Source organism: Sebastes fasciatus, chromosome 9 (genome assembly GCF_043250625.1).
Source record: "Sebastes fasciatus isolate fSebFas1 chromosome 9, fSebFas1.pri, whole genome shotgun sequence".
NCBI lineage: Eukaryota > Metazoa > Chordata > Actinopteri > Perciformes > Sebastidae > Sebastes > Sebastes fasciatus.
This window is the reverse complement of record NC_133803.1, coordinates 27,878,433-27,899,854: the sequence shown is the minus strand read 5'-3', so window position 1 is coordinate 27,899,854 and position 21,422 is coordinate 27,878,433. Positions and strand designations below refer to the sequence as shown.

The following is a 21,422-nucleotide window of genomic DNA, read 5'->3' as shown; positions in this document are numbered from 1 at the left end:
TTCTCTCAAGTATTGCTGTTTTCCTGAACATCTTCATCATCACCACCATCACCAATAATACCACCATGATCATCACGATCATCATCATTGTCAAGCATAGTAATCACCTCGGCCATCATTATTACCGTCTAGGGATGTCATGATACCAGATATCTAATAGTCGATACCAATACCAGTGAAATTCCACAATTCTCGATACCCAATTCGATACCACGGTGCAAAAAAACAAAACAATAAATCCCACGTACTTCAACATACACTCCTTTATCACCATTTGCTTACTGTTTTTTGCGAATTTATTATGAATTCCTGATGATCCGCCTCAAGTTTCTTTCCAAAAACAAAACTTTACAAGATTACATCATGATAACGTTATAATTTACCTTCGCCAAATACTCATTTTACCAAATAGAGCTTCAACACATCATAATGTAATTAATGTAATTGTCAATGTCAAGGCAATATATTGTCATACAACGGTTCGTATGATATCCTACGAAAAGTTATTCCTCATTTTTCATGCATCATCCTATGAATGTCCAGAAACATATGACGCACGTGTCAATTTCCGCTCTCCTAGGCAAAAATCTGATGTTTTTTTGACACACCCATCCATCCCGACCGTTTGTCACTCTTTATACTTCCTGGTTCACGATTTTGTGGATTACATATGATTGATTTTGTGGCATATATATGAGTTACAGTGCATTACTTTTCATAGGTATAGCTATGAACGGTGTATGAGACCAGCTTACTCAATGCAACCTCCGTAAATTAGCTGTTAGCTCCATTATTTAGTCAAGCAGGACTGTGCTGCCTACCAGCTGCAAACAGCTAGCACTAACTAGCTCTCCTCCTTCTGATTTCAACAAAGATTTGTTATTCACAATGAAGCATTATCAGGGACATTTTGTATTGTCTCCGGGACAACGGGACACTGTTAGTCTCGAGCTCCCCAGTACCTAAGGTACCTGTGGTACTGTAGAAAAATGAGTACCGTCACGTTTTCAGAATTTTGCCATCAACTTGGTACCAAAGTATCGGTCCTCATGACATCCCTGTTACAATCATTATCTCCATTATCACGGTCAACATCACCATCATCTGCATCACTGTCATCCTCATTGATTATATCCATTGATTAATTTGACTTTAAATCAATTTGATTATGCGGTCATATATTATCCGTCTCATTCTAGCATTGCTGTTTTCATCACCACCATCACCAATATCAGCATTAATCCTCCTCGTCCTCAGTGCTGCTCTCAGTACAGTATGTGCATGTTTCAGCACTGTTCCACTTTGTTTAGGCAGAGCTAATTAGCAGCTAAAAATACAGCCTAGAGAAGGGCGTGCTAATGAGTTCAGCTCCAGTGCTTACAGTGTGCACTTTCTGGCCCGGGCGCCCTGGTAATCATTTGAATAATTAATGAATCTCCGGGGCATAATTCAGAGGGGGAATTTGGCTAATCGTATGGGCAGAAAAATGATGACACCAGCTTTTGGCTTTATTCACGAGACCACGCGAGGCTTATAAAACAATGAGGGATCATTTAGGCCTACTTTCATCTCAGTGTCTTTGTCTAATAAGCTAGATCAATCAGATGAGGGAGCTGTGGAAACAGGGGGGAGTGGTCGAGGTGGACAAAGGCAGTGAAAGAGCAAACAGAACGATTGGAAAGTGAGGGAGATAAAGTGAAAAGAGCCAGAACTGACTGAAACCATCTGATGCTGTTTCATCATCACTGTAGCCTAAAGACTCCATTTAACAGACACCATTTGGCAACCAACAGCTGATGGCAAGCAAGCCCAAAGAGGGGATATAGAGACAGAACATGTTTGTTGATACCGTTTTAAAGCAAACACCTGCTAAACCTCAAAATACCCTCTGGATAATACCAGTGCTTTATACGACCGGAGTATTTTGGGCATCTTTTTAGGGAAATGCCAGCCTAGCGCTAGTTCCAAACGGTCCTAATGAATGAATGACATTAACAAGAAGCTATGGTTTAGCTGCCTAGAGCAAAATCACTACTGTCTAATCTTTCCTACCATCCCCAATCCCAAGCTGTTTATGCAATCACCTGCCACAATCTATCTTTAATTTCTGCATCTCTGTATTTTTTATTTTGTTTTTCCTAAAGTGCTTTGTGCTTGAAGACGAAGTGAATCACCCAAAGATGCTCTATAACAAAGATGACGCATTACAAGCTCCACCAATGGTTTGAAATGATATACACTTCTTGTCTCCTAAGTGGGCGTGGGCATGGCATGTTCGGACAAAAGTTTCAGAGTCTGTGTGTAAACCTGAGGTTGTATTTATTTTAAAATGTGTGACAATTCCGGACATAAAATATGGACTTGTTGTGCGAAGGCCTTTAGAGTTGAGTGGGACCCTAGTCATTAATGTTTAGACTTGGTATGACAAAATCGAAAAAGATTTAACTGATGACTGGTGACTTCACTTGGACTTAAGCTTTTTGCTTGGAATGACTTGATACCTTTCCATTGCCCAAAGATGCCCATAGTTGTGTGCTTGGACATCTAAAGAGTTTAGGGCATTTCCTCCGTGGGGAATCACCTTAAACTGTGGTGAACATTTGAACATTAGTAATATCAAAAAAGACAATGGGCCTCATATGAAGCGATATATGAACACATTTTCTTCTTTATTTTTGTTCTTATCCATGATTTGTTCTTATTTTGTTTGTATCCATTAATCTCTGGGATTCACCAATGTTTTCTTATTCTTGCTCTTCTCTTAGGTAAGAGAACATTTAACGAGTGGTCGAGAGCACTCTTACCAAGAAAAATATTTTTTTTCTCAGTCCGCAAATTGTTATTATGTGTTGTAGACTAATTATAATAATTGGGTTATCAAATTTGTAGGGTAAAGAAATCTGTCCATTGATCCTAATTAAGATTATAAAAACTGTTGGTATTCAATTTTACTATTTTATATTGCGTGGCATACATTCTGCTTTTCAATGTTTTTTTGATTTTCCTGTTCTTTCTTTCTTTCTTTGTTGTTCTTCTTACAGCTTCTTGGGCATGTGCCAAAGTATTTGCACATGACACAACACCTGCCCTATAGTGTTTGGGAGGCGTTACCTATGGTAATAATAATCAATCGGCCACACACCTCCAATTTATGATCAAGTGGGATACATCATTCAGCACACCTGGGTAAGATCAGATTTGGATGGGTAAGAATGTTAGATGCATCTGGAGTTGACGTCTCTTATTTTTTCTCTTACCAGAAAATTAAGAGAAAATATAACAGAAATTTAAGACGTTATTTATGTTATCGCTCACAGCACGGCATACCGACCCCGTCTTCTTCTATGTATACATTACTCAGTTATCAATGAGTCCTTACAGCATCGATGCCGGACAGCTGCATGCCGACGTTGATGACCATCACGCTGAGCACCTGCCAACGGACCGTGTCGTCCAGGAACAGTTGACACACTGATATCGTATCCACCGACGACAGAGAGCGCTGCTCTTCCTGCATCTCCTCAATCTCAGCCTGGATGTTACACTTGGCTCTGTACCACTTCAGGGCTGAGAGACGGGGGACAGGAAGCAGCATGGTCACAGCACATCATGGATCAAGATAGAAGAGCACATCTGAATAACATGAGTCATTACAGCTATTACCAGCTGATGTATTGTACTTGGAAAGTATCTCTCTTTTATTAGTAATATCTCTGTGAAGGAAGACATGATTCAAGGCTGCCATAGTGCAATAAATGAATGGATTTCTCAAAATGTATTACTACTCAACTGTGACAAAACAAATTATTTTTAATGGCCTATTATTACTCTAACTCTTGACCAAAATGTTGGCAAAATGCAGTGTTCTCTTCTTTCTCTAAAGCACCTCCTTGTTGATGTGCAGCGGTGGTACAACACTGACCTGTGATGGTGGCATGGATGTTGTGCTTCTCCATCAGCAGGTACCTGGGGCTCTCTGGGAACCATGGCAACAGCATCAACTGGATGAAGGTGGGTACCACCACCACTGAAAGAAAGAGGGGCCAGTGCTCCTCCTGTAACAGTTACAACGCAGTCATACTTACTTACATGCTGAGAATGTTACTCTCATCTGGTAAGTTATATGATGGATATCTCATGAGCTAATCTAGAGCCCCATAATGATTTTTTTTTTTTCAGCAATCCTCTCCACACACTGTGTGTTAGAAAGAAGCGTTGATTACCTTTCCTAGAAGCTCATGTAGGCCGAGGATTTGGGCGGCGAAGACTCCGGTGCCTATGAAGATACTCGGCACAAGACCCAGGAAGCCTCGCAGGTTTTTAGGTGCTATCTCACCCAGGTACATCGGTACTACACTTAGAGAGATGCCTGCAGTAAAAAAAACAGAGAAGACGATATATGTAACAATGCACTGATTTCAAATAAATGTTCTGTAAAAACTTCATGGTATAATTCTACGCTACATAATAAGTATAATGTAAAACATATGGAGTATCTGAGCAAACAGAGCCAATAGAGAGGCCGACACTACATGGACAGAATGATGTGGACACTCAAACAAAGCATGATGATGCCTGAACGTTACCAAATAACACATTGTTGGATGTAGTCCTGCAAACTCAAATGGGATGAAAAAGAAAATGAGGTCCAACACTGATGTTGGGTGATCAAGTCTGGCTCACAGTCAGAGTTCTAGTGCATCCCAAAGGTGTTGGACGGGGTTGAGTTCAGGGTCCTTCACACCAAACAGGGAAAAGCGTTTCTTTATGGAGCTGGCTTTGCCACATTGAAACAGGAAATGGACTGGAACAGGAGCGTCCGCATACATTTGGCCGTATAGTGTACATGCCCCATGCATACAGCAGTAAATGGGCTCAACTCAGCGTGCAGTGGATGCAGATGTGTATGTATAGGTGTGTGTGTGTACCTGAGTGAATTCCTGTGATGAAGCGGCCCATGATGACCATCTCAGGTGAACCACAAATCCTGCTGAAGCCCATGAGTGTGCCACCAATAAACACCAGCACCGTCGTCTTTACCACCGTGCCTTTCCTGAAAGTGCACACACACACAAATATTATGAATATACATAAAAGCATATGACCCAGAGGTTTATGAAACAGTGAGGACAGCAGCAGTGTACGGCCGACGGCAGTACCCCCCTCACCTGATATACACACTGTCATAATGATAGACATGTATGCCTGTATAATTCCTGATTAGCCATAAAACGCTAACACAGCTCACAAGGTTGGTCATGATTACCCATAAAACACTGCTGTGTGAAGAAACTGATCAGCCTGTAAATGGGATTATAAATCGCCTGCTTTTAATTTGCATGTAAATGCCCACTGAAGTTCGGTGAAATAGTGGAGATGAATGGAGCTCTCGGCTGATTTGCAGCGAATATAAAAGAACTTTCCTCTGCACTTTGAGGACTAGCACACTTCTGAAGGGCAGAGGGGATGAGACGACACTGTGAAGGACAACAGGGCACCGGGGGAGGAGGCTTTGAATACAGAGGACAGAGCCATGATTGATAGAAGGCCCTGATCTGGTGTCTTTTGTGCCAGTGTAGGGTCTGTCTCTGAGGGCCTTAATTCCTAAACTTCTGCTATCCCATCTATTTCTCTTTTGGATATGAAACACTACATATACTGGACCGTGTTTATCAGTGTCATTTTCATTCAGAAATAAAGTATGTATATGTTTCCTTGCTGTGACTGTGTTAGCGGTGAGCGTTCAGGTGTTCATGTTGGTGGCAGCACCAGATGCTGCAAAGCGTCTCTCAGGCTGGCATTGCCAATTGGCCACCATCCACCCTCATGGCTGGGTGGTCTACGGGGGTTATTGGGTAAAGGTGACAGGACGGAGCAGAGCCAACATCCAAATACAGCTCTGAGGGCTTCTGAGGATAAATATTCCCTGCTTGATGTCAAACTCAACTTGTTCTACAAAAGCAGTCTACAACCAACACATTGTCATCCCTACTCGTCACATACTGGCGCTTTCTCATACCCCTTGGCATCACTTTACAATCGCAGCAAACACGTGCTTAAGTTTGTGAAATAAACAAAAACATTTGCTTAGGTTTAGGCAACAAAACCACTAAGTTTTAAAAAAAACATCATGGTTGGGCTTAAAATTCCATTTGTAAAGTGGAAATGAAACTGAATGTTGTGAACACGGTACTCGATCAGCGGTCTCCTGTTGAAAGCCCTGTGTTTGATCAACCCCCCCTCGCACCTGCCCTATGTGTGTGTTTTTTCGCTCTTTAAACTACGTCACCACACTCCCCGACCATTTTCTCTCAGCGATTGACACTGAGTTAATAATGGCTCGCTCTCATCCCCAGGGCATCATAACAAACTTGACAACATTGAAACAACACAGCATTTAGGTGGCTTAATTTGGGAAAAATACTGTGGTCTTGGTTAAAAGAAACCAACATTTACTGTTGTAGAACTGGTCTAGAATCTAGAGTCATCTCCAGAACAATCTGTAAAAACAAAATGTCCTACCTGCCGAAGCGAGAGACCAGCACGCCCACGATGACGGAGCCCAGCAGACCTCCGATGGCGAAGACAGACACAGTGAGAGAGTACAAGAGGGTGAGGGTCTCCTCATTGAGTCCTGTTCCATAACGACGCACCACTGTCTTGTTGTAGAATTCCTTTAAGTACTGAGAGGTGACGGGATAGCAGAAACAGGAGGTAGGAAAGGTCAGAAGAGGAAGGTGGTATGTGAGGTGGCAGAAACAATGAAAAACCATGATCATTCGTGATGTATGACTGAAAGATAATTCAATAATAGTTACAGATATACCAAAGCATTGACTTCAGGCTGTAAGTTTATATATTTTTTTACTTTCTGAAATAGTGCCAGACACTTTGTGCCGTGACTGGACAGAAACACATGGTTAACGTGGTTATCTTTAGGAAAACATTTATTGTTTGTCTTAAAATAAGTATGTTTGTTAAGTCATTGAAGTTATGGACGTGAATTAAAATAAGTCAACGTTGACTTTTAGTTTTACACGGACCACAAACCGAAGTTTCCCTGGGTGCAAGTCCTGTGTTGACCCACCCATCTACCCCGAACTCCTATGCAGATTAGAGATGTTCCAATGACATTTTCGACTGATACCGAGTACTGATCCAATACCAGCATGTTAAAAAAAGAAAGTTGACATTTTCCTCGCTGTAACTACCGTTACACTCTCCACTAGCACTGTTGTTGTTTGCTATCGTCACTTGACAAACTACCTGCAATCAGTTCTTCTTCGCTGCTCTAAAACTGTAGTTGCCAGTGGTGGCCATGATACATCCAATGCTACAGCACATTGAAGGCTACTGTTTTGGAGCGGCGAAGAAGAATCCGGTTAAACAAGTTGATTTTTTTCTGGGTTAATAAAAACTCGCCGATACAGAATTTTGGGCAGTATCTGACGCATTTCTGATACTCTTATTATCGGTATCCGAACAACTCTATTGTGGATGTCCACGAACTATGATTAGAAAGGTATTTGTGATACGTCACAAACAAATGTAATCTAGGAGAAAATATGTTTCTCATACAATTCACAAATTGACTTCTTCCTCACCAGCAATTCAATTATATCTAATATTTCAGACTCAAAGGTCCACTTCATCATTATTAGCGACCATGTCCCTGTTACATTTACAAACTGGGATAGTCAGATAACATTACTGACAGAGACAGAACATTACTGAATGTAAGATGCTTCTTATTAACAGGAAGTCAAACAGCTGAAGTGGATAGTGGAGGAAACTGTTTGACCTCTCCGGAGCTACAGTGTGTGATTCTAAATATGACTTTGCATGAAAACAGCAATCAGTTAATTTGTCCACTTTCACATTAACGTTTAGTTATTATTCATTGATGTAATATCATTTAAGCATAGTTATCATTTTCAATGGTTACTTTTTATTTAGTTTTTAATCGCGTTTTCATTGTGAAAGAAAAAAGCCATCGAAAAAAATGTTTTCATCAGTTTTTTGTTGAGGAAATGATCACTGGATGAAAGCAGGATATGGTCGATCCCACCTCTTCGAGCCAATCAGAGAGCATTCCTTCCTGATAAGAGAGGAAACCTTGTATTTATGAGTCATGTGGGCAAGATATTCTGGTTTCACAAGACAACTACATACACACACTCTTTCTCTCTTTCTCTTTTTTCACTCACACATTTTCAGTCTCTGTCTAATCAAATCCTCAAATCTCTTTTTGACCTCAGCCTCCTAATCAATTTACCATGTGATGGCACGAGTTGATGGACCAGCGTCAATTCCCCCGACTGCAGGAGGAAGACACATGCCGTTACTCAACTGGAAGTTTTTTATTCATGTGACTCGCTCTCAGTAGAAAGCCTGATTTTGAAGACAAAGACCTCAGGAGGCCTATTTTATTTTACGGTAAAGTATCACCAGGCTTATTATAGTTTAGTACAGCAATAGTAGGATGAGAAAGAGAGATACAGAACTGAATTAGATTGGTATTCTGCTTCCAAAAACAGAAATAGAAAATTATCAAAATAAGTCACATTTTGTATTATAACAGGGGCAAAAACAAGTTCCTTGTACATGCTCAAATGTAGGCCTATCCATATTCAGCTTTAGATAAAATAACATCATTGGCATTGTAAAGCCTGGTTGTTGTCTAGCTAACTAGTTCACTAGCTCTGATAGCTGGTTGTTATTAGCCGATACCGGCACAATGATCAATGTTGTAATGTTACAGAGAGCCAATGTGAAACCTGAAATTGCAGGTTATGCAATTACTAAGAACTAAGAAAACCTCAATCATAATGTGATAACATGAATGATTATAAATCCAGCCTGAATATAACCTTTCTCAACAGTTTGTGACATATGTCTAGATGAAGATGGTAATTCAAAATGAACAACAACAAAAATAAATCTAATATCTTTAAATAGTTTCTAGCAGCTTTAAACGAGCACTATTTCCCATAAATCAAAGGCCGTTGCGGGTGAAACATCTGCAGCTTGACAGAGGGAGCGAGTTGAACTATAACATGACAGGGAGGTCTTAAGGCTGTAGACGTTTTCAGACAACAGAGATCTCGGATCTACTTCCAGCACGTTTCTGTCTGTTTGTGTAAGTGAAAATGTGCAATATGTGCGATTCTATTCTCCTGTCATTTTCCACTGAACAGGAAAGGAAATATTGTAAATGAACTCAATAGCTTATATTATACTTTAAAAGAAACGATTACATCGCTGAAGTTGAGTTGAACAGCTAGTTGAACGTCTGCTTAAGTAAAACCTCAGAATCAGTTTTAAAACGTCAGTTCTCTCTCTAGGTATAGTGGTGAAAGAGTAGCTACAACTCATCCATACTGACTGGGCCAGAAGCTGCATTCCTTAAAGTCCTGGATGTCATGCAGTTCACATTCATGACAACAAGCATCCCATCACACACACACACACACACACACACACACACACACACACACACACACACACACACACACACACACACACACACACACACACACACACACTCTCCATCAACTACTCACACACCCTGTCTGTGTCCAGCAAGCACATACAACAACACTTTGTCAGACCTAAAGTAAACAAACGCACACGCAGACAATAAGCATAAACAGTGGATGCATAAAAAAAATGGATACAGCGTTGGAGGCAGGGCGTTAATTTCAATGAAAAGAAGTAAAAAAAGTTTGACTTTTGAGTATAAAATTATCCGGATCTTCATGCAATCTTCTGCATCCATTGGTGCCCATAGAGCAAGCTCACTAGTGTTTCCCTTAAGTCCCCCTCCTAGCCCTCGGGGCTATTAGTGCATTTTACAACTTTTAGGACCTAATGGTTTAAATAATGGCCATTAAAGTGTTCGTACTGGGAAGCTCATTTACCTAAAAAAGTATTTTTGGGCCCAATGGCATCACGTGACGGACCTGGAAGTTGTAGTTCCACGGTTTGGCTACTGCTTCAAAGCCCGTCGCTCATTCTGGGGGGCTTGGCATAGACTGATACAAAACTCCCACCTATCACCAATCAGACTGTCTGATGTCCATAGGGAGGTTATTCCATAAAATGGGGGTATGAAGAAAAAGGCCCTTTGACCTACTGACTTCTATTTCACTCTGGGGACAGACAGGAGACCTGTATAGGCCCTTTTCACAGCAGCCAGTTTGACATGTCATTGCAGGGTAAACACAGGTGTTATTAATAACACTAATCATGGCCCTGATCCATAGGGCCCTGGTTGGTATTTTGGATGCTGGTTCACTGGAATGGCTGTAACACACTAAATAGAATGGGACCATAATTGATTTGATCAAGTTGTACCTGTGTTTACCCTGCTATGACATGCTGGCTGCTGTGAAAAGGGCCTATAAACTCACATTTAGAGAGTACACTGTAAGTATCATGTAAAATACTCTGTCAACTCTAGCATGGACGGATTAACCTGTTAGGGGGCCTCTGGGCGAAACTTAACATCTGATTAACACCACTTTATTTACGGGTATGTACCAGGTGAGCACAGGGCTCCTCTACAAAATGACCTAAAACTGAAGCGTCCGTTTGTGTTGATATTATACTTTAGTGGTTCAAATGCAATTAATCAAATTAGCAAAAATCACTTAACACACTGAGAATCTGGGATTTTTGGGGTGCTGGGCCCCCCAACAGTAGCCCACTGTGCCAGGTTGATAATCCAGCCAAAGGTCAAAGGGTGTGTGTGTGTGTGTGTGTGTGTGTGTGTGTGTGTGTGTGTGTGTGTGTGTGTGTGTGTGTGTGTGTGTGTGTGTGTGTGTGTGTGTGTGTGTGTGCGTGTGTTTGCAATTTACCACAGCAGGGGAGTTGACCACTGCCAGATTGTAGCCATAAAGCATGGAGCTCCCGAAGGAGGTGAGGAATGCCACCGCCAACAAAGAGCCGGTCAGTTGCTGCAGACAGCAGGAGAGAGAGAGAGATGTGTTAAGGAAGTTTTATCTAGAGCATGGTGGGGAGGTGAGTAGTATAAGGGTGTTGGGACCTTTAAGACCGGCATACGCTTGAAACAAACTTGTTTGCACAAAGTGCTAGCCGGCTGCACTTCTAAAGGCAAGGGTATTTCTAGCTGTTCTGAACAACCAAACCAGAAGGTTGCACAAAAAGTCTGTCCAAGTCAGAAAGAGGGGCGAGGCTCGATGAATCATATAAACAGAGATGAAAACACATTCAGACAGTCTCTCCTGGAAGATTCATTGTGTTGCTCTCAGTTGGTCACATGAAAAGTTATACAAAAATTGTTAGACGCAGCTAACCAGAGGGCTATTTTCTAAAAGCAGAATTAAGAAATCCAAGATAACAGAACAAGCCAGGTTTGACCTTTTCTAGTCAGTGCATCCTGTCTTTATACATTTCACATTGGCAAAGCCAACTATCACTGACTCCTCTTTCTACTTTCCTCAATGTCTTTCTTTTTATCTCCATATTTAGGTCCAAGTCCTGCAGGATTTTTTGTGATTTTAAATGTCAACTCTTTTTAAATGAATCAATGCTGATGTGATAAGTGTGTGCATTATATATACAGCATATGTAGGTAGGGAAAGAAAGAAAGAAAGAAAGAAAGAAAGAAAGAAAGAAAGAAAGAAAGAAAGAAAGAAGGCTGGATGTACATCAATCAATCTTGTGGAAATACTTATTTAGTCCGTAACTGATATGTGTTTTACAGAATTCACAAACTGTCAGATGTCTGTACAGCCCAAACCAATAAACAAACTGAGGGGATTAGAAAGGGAAAAAAGTGATAGTTTCAATGTACACTGTCAGCATGTCTGTAACACAAAGTATTAATCATTGCTATTTATTTCTCTCCCAGCAGACAAGTGATCCCAGCAAAATAAAAGGTCAAAAACCATAGTGATATCCTCTCCCTGTTGTTACAGTACACTCTATAGTTATTGGTCCAGTGAACTTCAAACATTTCTCATCCTCATCTCAACAACTGCAATAATAACAGATTCATCAAACCTCTAACAACGATATGAACAGCAGTCTTCATAAACACAATATAACCGTAACAATGACTCTGAACATGAATAATTATAAAAAATAATAATAATGATCACAATGTTAAAATAATAACAGTACTTAACTGAATGGCAATATGCATACAGTTAAGTATTTATTTTCATTAGCCTGCATTAAAATATGGTATTTTAATGCAGGCTAATAAAAAATACTTTCAATAAACACTTGGAAGGTGATTGGATGAACCACCTGTCAATCAAAGTAATGAAAGCGAAAGTAACTGAAGGTTTTCTCAATGAAGAAATACTCTCCAGTTCTGATGTAACTGATGCTATTGCAGCATCTACTCTAACCTCTTCAGGAACCGCCATTGTCTCCTCTCACTGTGGTCTCACTGGTCTCACCGGCTCTCAGGTCCTTCACACACCTGAGCCACGCCTGTAGCTGCAGTAACTCCTTAGAGGACGCTGATCTGTCCGTTGTCCTGCCCCAGAGCAGGTTATGTTCCAGATAAGAGATCAACTCCTATAAAAGCACCGCCTACTGACCAATCAGAGCTATGTGCGGTGATTGCATGATAATATTACATATGATGAAGTTTAAGTCATAATCCAGGCTAAAAACAGGCACAGTTTTAAAATGACAAATTAGTGATGGGCTCTTTTTAGTGAGCCAGATCATTTGGCTCAGCTCACCAAGAAGAGCCGGCTCTTTCGGCTCCCAAACGGCTCTTCGTTTTTACCACTTCTGCCTTTTATAAGTATGTGTGCACATATATCATTTAAATTATTCAATATAATTATACTAAACCTTATAATTTCCAGAATACCATAATTTTACATGCTGCTTCGTTTCCGCGTACCACACTTCTCTCTCTCTTTCTCTCCTCCTCTTCCTCCTGCTCTGTACCTTCCTAGTGTTGGCTTTTCCTGCTTCAGCCTCCCGACCACGGCCGGAGGGAACAGGGGAGACACCGGCACCCGGTCGGAGACGCTAACGTAACTCGCTGAGGAGCCCCGTCACTTCACAAGACACGAGAAACCTCTGTTGGTCTGGAGGAGCTGCAGCAGTTATTTCTGCACAAACGTCCACTGTACATTCACTAGATATTCTCAGAGCTACTAACTCTTCTGCAGTGTGTAGTGTGCGAGCATGCACGTGTAGAGGTGTAGCGAAAGAGCGAGAACGAGCGCGATGTGTGAGTGAAGGCAAGCAGGCAGAGGAACAGAGACTCCGGCCCTGGAGACCAAAGCTACGGTCTCCCCTGCATCCTCCGACTGCGGCCAACACTGTTTTGCAAGACGGGCTTCACTAGATATGCTTCCGTGTAGTTTGTGTTGGAGTCTGAGTCTGAACAGAGTAGCCACACGCAAGCGCGCATGGGAGACCCACACGGATTGATTTATACGTGTAAGTATAACAGTCCCTTTAAATGTGCCGCTCTGCCTCTCTGTGGACTTGTCCATGTCTGTAATTGGTCATAAACTGCAAACACCGCCCCGTTCATGTGAACGTGCTCACAGCCAGACTGAGAAACTCTGGGTTGATTTACCGAGTTGATAACCACCTTCGTAGGACCGTTTAGCGTGATCTCGTTTGTTAGGGTTAGTGAAGCCAGATAACGAGAAGATACCCTGGGTATGTTGAACTCGCTTCGTAGTACAGACCTCTGGAGCCTGACAAAATGGATTTATAGCTCAGATCCAATCCGGCCCCTACGCTCTCCCTGAAGTGAACTCTGTTTGTAGTCACATTCACAGCTGAATGAAGCACCCTTATTTAATGTGTAGCATCAGAAATACTTTTCTTATGCTTATGCAATACCTTAGGTGACTTGGTAATGTGAATATGACATGTTGCATGGGTTGCCAATACTGTAAGCTGTAGATTCTCATTATTTCCCCTATAAGTGTTTCTATTAATGCATTACATGTATCATGAACCTATTCAAATATTCATTCAACATGACTGTTGGGTACCAAACATGAGAGTAATCATGATCCTGTTGTCAAATAAATAAATAAATATCAGGGCTGTCAAAGTTAACACAATAATAAAGCGTTAATGCAAATTCATTTTAACGCCACTAATTTCTTTAACGCATAAAGGCAACTTGCGATTTTTAGGTTGTAGCGGACTTAGTTTGAAAGCCAGAGTGAAGATACTGGCATCATACGAAACTAGAAAAACCAAAGGAATCCATTGGTATCATGTCATAGCTTGTCGCCAAGGAGGCTAAATCATACCCCAAACTTGGGCTAAATTTTGGCGAGGAAAAACTGGCATTGCCATTTTCAAAGGGATCCTTTGACCTCCGACCAACAGCGTTGCACGTCGTCAGTAGGGGCAGCTGGTTAAGTCGGCATCGATGCAGACTCGCTGTTGGAGGGTTTTATAACCCACTTCCACTCCCCGCTAATTGGTTTGGGATGGCTCTTAATATGGCGGACCCTCCACGCGAGCGTGCAAACGGAGTGGAAGCGGGTAGGGAGAGGGTGTAGAGGGTGGTTTGGAATTGGGCCGGATTTTTGTGTGCCATTTCATCCTGTGATTCTTGCATGATCTTGTGCCAGCTGCAGTGCAAAGTTAAGACACAAACCCCATGATGTCAACAAAGCACTTTGTTTAAAGCACATGAGGTCCATACATTTCTCTATAAGTTCTCTGATGAAAAACCTCAGTGCTGCTTTTCATGCATGTTTTTAAGATAAAATGTCAGCTGTTCCTAAACAGTGAAGGTCTGAATAATGAAGCTCTTCATTTGCTCTAAAATTTCTTGTTTGCATTGTTCACATTCCCCACTTCAACCAAACCAAAGGGCATGGCTGGCTGCCAATTCAGAGGGAGCTGAGAGGCAAAAACACAGCCTTTTCCTAACAGCGTGACCAGCATCTGGTCAAAAAACAAATATCCAACTATACTTTAAAATGTCAAGGTAGAAACTATGAGGAGGGAAAAAGCCTGCATTGGGAAAAAGATGTGAATGATAGCTATAAAAGTGATTAAAAATATATATATATATATATCAAAATGAACCCTGGTCCACTTTTAAATACTGTTGTTCAGTAGCTCATCTCCATGCTAACACTTAACACACACTGCTGGGTGGTGCTAATGTTAGAGCTAACGCTGTAGCATACACATTTGAATAATAGCAGAGCAAATAGTCTTCAGGTATATTTATGCAATGAATGAATGACAGCATGTCTATATACTATTATGTTAGCATACACATATGAAGGTACTCGGTGCTAGAATTTTAACATGCCCTAAAAGATAGTCATCATACTTCACATTAACGTATCTTATACAGTTGGATTATTGGATTTTCTAACATGTAATGTAATAGTAAAGCTGCAGATGTTAATGATCCTACCTAACTAACAGATGACAGCCCATCCAATTCAACGTGTTAGTCCTCATTTTCCATCCGTTTTCCTAAGAATATCCAGCAATACATGTGAATTTCCACTCGTTACATGCATACAGTCTTTTCACAGGAAACCACTTGGTTAGGTTTAGGAAAAGATTGTTTTTTGAGTTAAATTAGCTGCGTGTTACTTAAATACGGAAGTTACGTGACAAATAAGTCAACATTTGGGTTTACCCTCATCCTACCAATACTCTATGTTAACATACAAGGACTACCCACTGGGGTCCCTGAGGACCCCAATGCATTGGTATTTAAAACTATGATTTAAAGGTCTAGTGTGTACTGTAGGATCTGGTGGTATATCTAGCAGTGAGGTGAGGAGATTGCAACCAACTGAAGTCTCTCCCGTGTGCCAAGCGTGTTGGAGAGCGTGAAAATGCTAATGGACCTCTCTGGAGCCAGTTGTAGGTCATTCGGAGCAGAGCCAGTGCGCAGAGCGTGTGTGTACCTGTGAAGTGAGTGGTGAAGCAAGAGAGAGAAAGAGGCGGCAACAGGAGCAAGTAACGTTATCGACTCTGGCCTGGGCAGTAAAAGTTAACAACGTGATTAGACATTAAAGAAAAACATACATACATACATAATATTAGATTCCATTTCTGCCAATAGATCCCCCCTAATTATTACACACTGGTCCTTTAAAAAGCACTAATTAAAAACAGAATACAATGATATTAAGTCATTAGGAACAAATTATAATATGCAAAATATATTGTACATTGTTACCACTGGCCTTGTCTTTGTACAGTCTATTATGAGAACCTTAGCATGATTTTTCAATATGATGGATGAGATTTATCTGAAGAAGAAAAATCTGATGGGTTATATGCACTATATTTAACTTTGACAAATAAACAGAAGGGCGATCAGTGCCTAAATGGAGGCAGATTTCACACAGGTCAGTGACTCAAACACTAATGTTCAGATGCACTCACTCCTCATTCTGTCACCACACACATGCACATTTGTGAATATCATCTTGTCTGTGATATATGATGCAACAAGTGTCTATATGCTATTGGAATGTACTCTTAATGCTGTCATGGTTATAGCATTGTTAAAATGAGGCCAAAACATGATATGTAATGGTTGTAACACTGACACACTCAGCAAGAATGATTAAGCTCAAAACACACACAACTCCCCCTGAAGCCTGGCAGTCCATCTTTGATTATGAATGAGTCTGTGTATTCGGTTATTTAACATAAAATAAACAAGTCCTTGTTAACATTATGAAAGTAAAGTGAATTGTGGTGACTAATTACTCAAAGCAGATATGACAACAATACACAGAAAAGAAGAGCTGGTAAAAAAAATATTGAAGATTATTAAAGTTACACTTCATTTTCATAGCAAGTTTTGTAATTTAATCAAGTTGGATTATTATAATTCACATGTTGACTTGAAGTTAATTCAAAGGGCTTCTTCATGTAGACTGTACTGAAGCCCACTGTATATTATTCACTCTGCCCCAACTCAAAATATCAGTGAGTTCACCCAACAACAACAAAAAGTATTCAAGACTGTTGACTCATAACATTTTTTACAGTGTAGGTTTTGTTTGTCATAGTAAATGTTATGATTTTAAGGTTTGGTGATCTACTTCAAATATCGGTATCTCTCACTACTCTACTGAGTGCAGCTACTGATCCTCCATATCCCAAGCACAGGAGTGTTAAAGTTTGAAAGTAGGTAGTAAATGCTATTAGCTGCTGGGACTCTATGTCTAAACAGTAGGGGATCAGTCAGCTGACGGCCCCGGCTCCTGATCTGACCTGATTCTTAGAGTCAGTCTGAACTTACCGATGTGATTTTCCCAGACGATGGAATTAAAACCTCCTCAGCCATTTAGGAAAAATCTGTCATCCACTCCCAAACAGCAAAGCAGCAGAAGGGTTTTTCTCTCTACACTGCAGAGGATCTCATGGCTATATAGCAGCAAGCGTGGTTATACAGGGTCCATGAAACTCTACGTCAAAGTGGTCGAGCTGGTTCACGTGCGGTGTGCCACTAGGCCTGTCCTCCACCCAGCAGCTGCCCACAGGCCCCCCGATAACAAGCCCTACACAGTGTCATCACATGACGGAGAGCAGCGTGACACACTGAGAGAAAAGCCTGCTGGAAGCAATTAACTCTAAGTGAATTTACAAGAAGAGAGAGGAGAGGAGAGGAGAGGAGAGGAGAGGAGAGGAGAGGAGAGGAGAGGAGAGGAGAGGAGAGAAGGGGAAAGGGAGCTAAAAATGAGGAGGATGATGGAAGAAAGAAAAGGAAAGAACAACAGAGGGGAGAGGAGGAGAGTAGGAAGGTGCAAAGAGGGAAAAGAAAAGGAAACCAAGCAGAGAGGAGGTCTCTGTGCAACGGACAAGAAAGGAGAAGAGAATGGCGAAGTAGAGAAATGGGGGGATAAAAAGGAAAGGAGAGAAGGGGAGATTAGAGCAGGATAAAGTAGGAAACAGGGGGAGGTCAGAGGTTTATGTAATAACCAAATGAATGGAAACTAATGGATGTTTAGAAAAATACATCCAATATCGAAAACACACCAGAATGGTTTGTTTTGTAGTTAACCCTCTGAGACCCGCGATAGACCTGTTTGTTTTGTCTTTTCTAGGGGGGTACAGGGGGTCTTTAGGGGGAGATAGCAGGTCAACTATCTCCCCCTATACTACTAGCTACTATGGGGACTAACATCGTTACACATGAATACAGTTGAGGCTACAATGCAGGCTCACGGATCCACAAGAGTCTCAACTTTACAGTGATACCCAATTTATGTAATTCTAAGACGATAACATATTTGTACTGCATTCAAAAACTGCATGTGATTATCATAAGCTTCATTATTCAGACCTTCACTGTTTAGGAACAGCTGAGATTTTATCTTAAAAACATGCATGAAAAGCAGCATTACGGTTTTTTCGTCAGATAACTTATATTAGAAATGTATGGACCTCATGTGCTTCAAACAGCGTGCTTTGTTGGCATCATGGGGTTTGTGTCTTAACCTTGAACTGCAAATGGAACAAGATCATGCAAGAATCACAGGATGAAATGGCACACAAAAATCCGGCCCAATTCCAAACCACCCTCTACACCCTCTCCCTACCCACTTCCACTCCGTTTGCATGTCCGCGTGGAGGGTCCGCCATATTAAGTGCCATCCCAAACCAATTAGCGGGGAGTGGAAGTGGGTTATAAAACCATCCAACGGTGAGTCTGCATCGATGCCAACTTAACCAGCTACCCCTACTGACGACGTGCAACGCCGTTGTGTGTTCGTCATGGAACACGCTCCAGTGTCAGTACTGTGACTACTGGTACAACATTTACTGATCCAGCTGCAGTGCAAGATTGTATTTACTTTATGCTTGCTTTATGCAAATGTATGTATATATTTATTATTGGAAATCAATTAACAACATAAAACAATGACAGATATTGTCCAGAAACCCTCACAGGTACTGCATTTAGCATAAAAAATGTGCTCAAATCATAACATGGCAAACTGCAGCCCAACAGGCAACAACAGCTGTCAGTGTGTCAGTGTGCTGACTTGACTATGATTTGCCCAAAACTGCATGTGATTATCATAAAGTGGGCACGTCTGTAAAGGGGAGACTCTTGGGTACCCATAGAACCCATTTACATTCACATATCTTGAGGTCAGAGGTCAAGGGGCCCCTTTGAAAATCGCCATGCCAGTTTTTTCCTCTTCAAAACTTTGGAGCCTCCTTCCTGACATGCTAGCATGACATGGTTGGTACCAATGGATTCCTTTCATATGATATTTGTACATTCCTACCTCTAAAACTGAGCCTGCTACAGCCTCTGAAAGACAGTAAAGTTTGTGGGTCTCAGAGGGTTAATTGTGACATGGGCCTACATGGGGTATACAGGACAAAACATGCATTGGTCCTTAAAGTAAACTTTTGACTGCAACAACACTGCAGTGGACAGACGAAGGGCAGTGCTCTCTGTGACCGATCATTGGGTAACAATCAACCGCCAAGCGTTACACATTTCTTAATCCTATGAATTTACCTCCAGAGCTGCTGCATGAAAGGCTGGTTTTGTTCAGAAAAGCCTGCTCTTTGGAACTAATTATTCTACAATTAATCATGCTACACTCAGTTATTATTACAGAATTATGAAATTGTAAATTCCACCAGCCTGAGAACTGCAGTACTGCATTGCACAAAGGGGAAACCAGCTCTAGCAGATGCTTGGTCAGTGGCCCTCGGCGTCTTGATACCGACGCACAAGGCACCCTCTAGCGTTTGTATGAGACACACCGGGCTTTCAACTAACTTTAATGTAAACCCATCTGCATCACTATTAGATGCAGAGCAACGGACGTAGTATTTAAGAATGAGAAGTCCGCTAAAGGGTGAGTAGGAGGGATGGTGCATGTTTCAAAGAAACACAGGACTTTTACTCAAACGACCAGCTTTCATGTCCTGTGTGGAACCAAAAGTGGAGTGATTTTACTGTGTTGTAGTCAAGAACATCTAAACCAACCAAGTCATGACCAAGACCAGTGTTTCGAGACCGAGACAAGACCAAGACTGAATTTTGTTACCAAAGATTTGGCTGAAATCTCCTCCCAGACAGCCACAGCTTCTTCTACTGTCTCCCACATTCACGCTTTGTTGGAGTGCATGTGAAGCGTTGTGGGGAGGGGTGACAGCCGTTAACAGAAATTTCAAATTAGAAATGACTCAAGTTATTGCTTGCATTTTAAGTGGGAAGTTTTACATCCAATCACAGTAATGATGCACAGACAATTTAGTGATGGCAAAATATGACGAGGAGGGATGAGATCACGTCGGACCATAAGACCTGCAGGAAATAAACGTCTACTGTATGTTTCTATTGCCCTACTCCTCTTGAAAGCTGCAATTTTTCTTCTTTATTTTTTAGCTGTGATGATGCAAAGTGTTGTGGTCTGCACTTGGCTTAACATTAAAGAGGAAGTCCACCGACTTTACACATCAAAACGTACCCAAGTGATATCCGTAGAATCAGCATCTGTTTGGGCTGAAGACCTCAAGTTTGAAAATGAAAGAAACCTGGAGGTGTGGAGTTAGAAAGAAGTGATATTACCGTATCTCTGTAACTGCTCATCTCTGCTGCAGACTCCAGGATACTACTAGCATAACACACTTGAATCTCTGACCGAACTATCAGCTTCCACCCCAAATATATGACGCGTTGATGATGCGTGACATCTCCTTTTTTCACACTCCTTGGGTTTGATAAGGAAGAATGTGTGGGAAAAAAACATATCTCTGTTTCTGCTGATTTGGATCATCCTTTTAAGACTGTCCATCGTGAGTCTGACAATGTTACAGAAGTGCAATCCTTTAACCAATATTTTAACTAAGTGCTGTGAGTTCCTGAACAGAAGCAGAAAAAAGTTGATCATGCTTTAGTTGACAGGAGCAGACATTGTATGGCACATATCATGACTGCACAGATGCATTCATTCAAAACATTTCCTCATTAAATTGCTAAAGAAATGTGTCACGTAGCATTGTCTTTATTCCAAAATGTAATACATAAAGGTAATTTCAAAGAGTTTATCATCACAGTGAGCTGCATTCATTTTTGTCAAGTTGCATTATCAATAATTATTACACGGCTTTGTTGAATACTCGATTCTGATTGGTCAATCACCGCGTTCTACAGTCTGTTATTTCCTTATAATTCATTGTTGTGAAATAAACCCCTTCAGCCGCATCGCCCCGTCGGGGTTTATTTCACAACAATGACCGGCTCGCTGCACATTATTCCTTACATATATTATAATGTATTGTTTTTATTGATGCATTCATGTACAAGCAGCATTTTAATATTTTATCTGATTGAGGTGGAGAGAATATGAACTGTTTTACTGCAGATTGGTAGTTTAATTTATTGTATAACTTCAGTTATGATAATTGTTGTTTTATGATCTTCAAAGCAACGA

The 21,422-nt window shown here is 41.1% G+C and overlaps 1 protein-coding gene across 1 annotated transcript in view; it reads right to left on the bottom strand.

The window, feature by feature from the left end:
- slc2a15a (solute carrier family 2 member 15a) overlaps positions 1–17,901 on the bottom strand; it is a 28,391-nt gene extending 10,490 nt beyond the window's left edge. Inside the window, exons 1-7 of the mRNA XM_074647031.1 lie at positions 17,261–17,901; positions 10,860–10,958; positions 6,523–6,683; positions 4,929–5,053; positions 4,224–4,369; positions 3,923–4,055; positions 3,380–3,567 (exon numbers count right to left, since the gene is read on the bottom strand). Of these exons, the coding sequence (XP_074503132.1) occupies positions 3,380–3,567; positions 3,923–4,055; positions 4,224–4,369; positions 4,929–5,053; positions 6,523–6,683; positions 10,860–10,958; positions 17,261–17,305 (897 nt within the window). The 5' untranslated portion in view covers positions 17,306–17,901. The remainder of the gene's footprint in view (positions 1–3,379; positions 3,568–3,922; positions 4,056–4,223; positions 4,370–4,928; positions 5,054–6,522; positions 6,684–10,859; positions 10,959–17,260) is intronic.
- Positions 17,902–21,422: the final 3,521 nt, after the last annotated feature.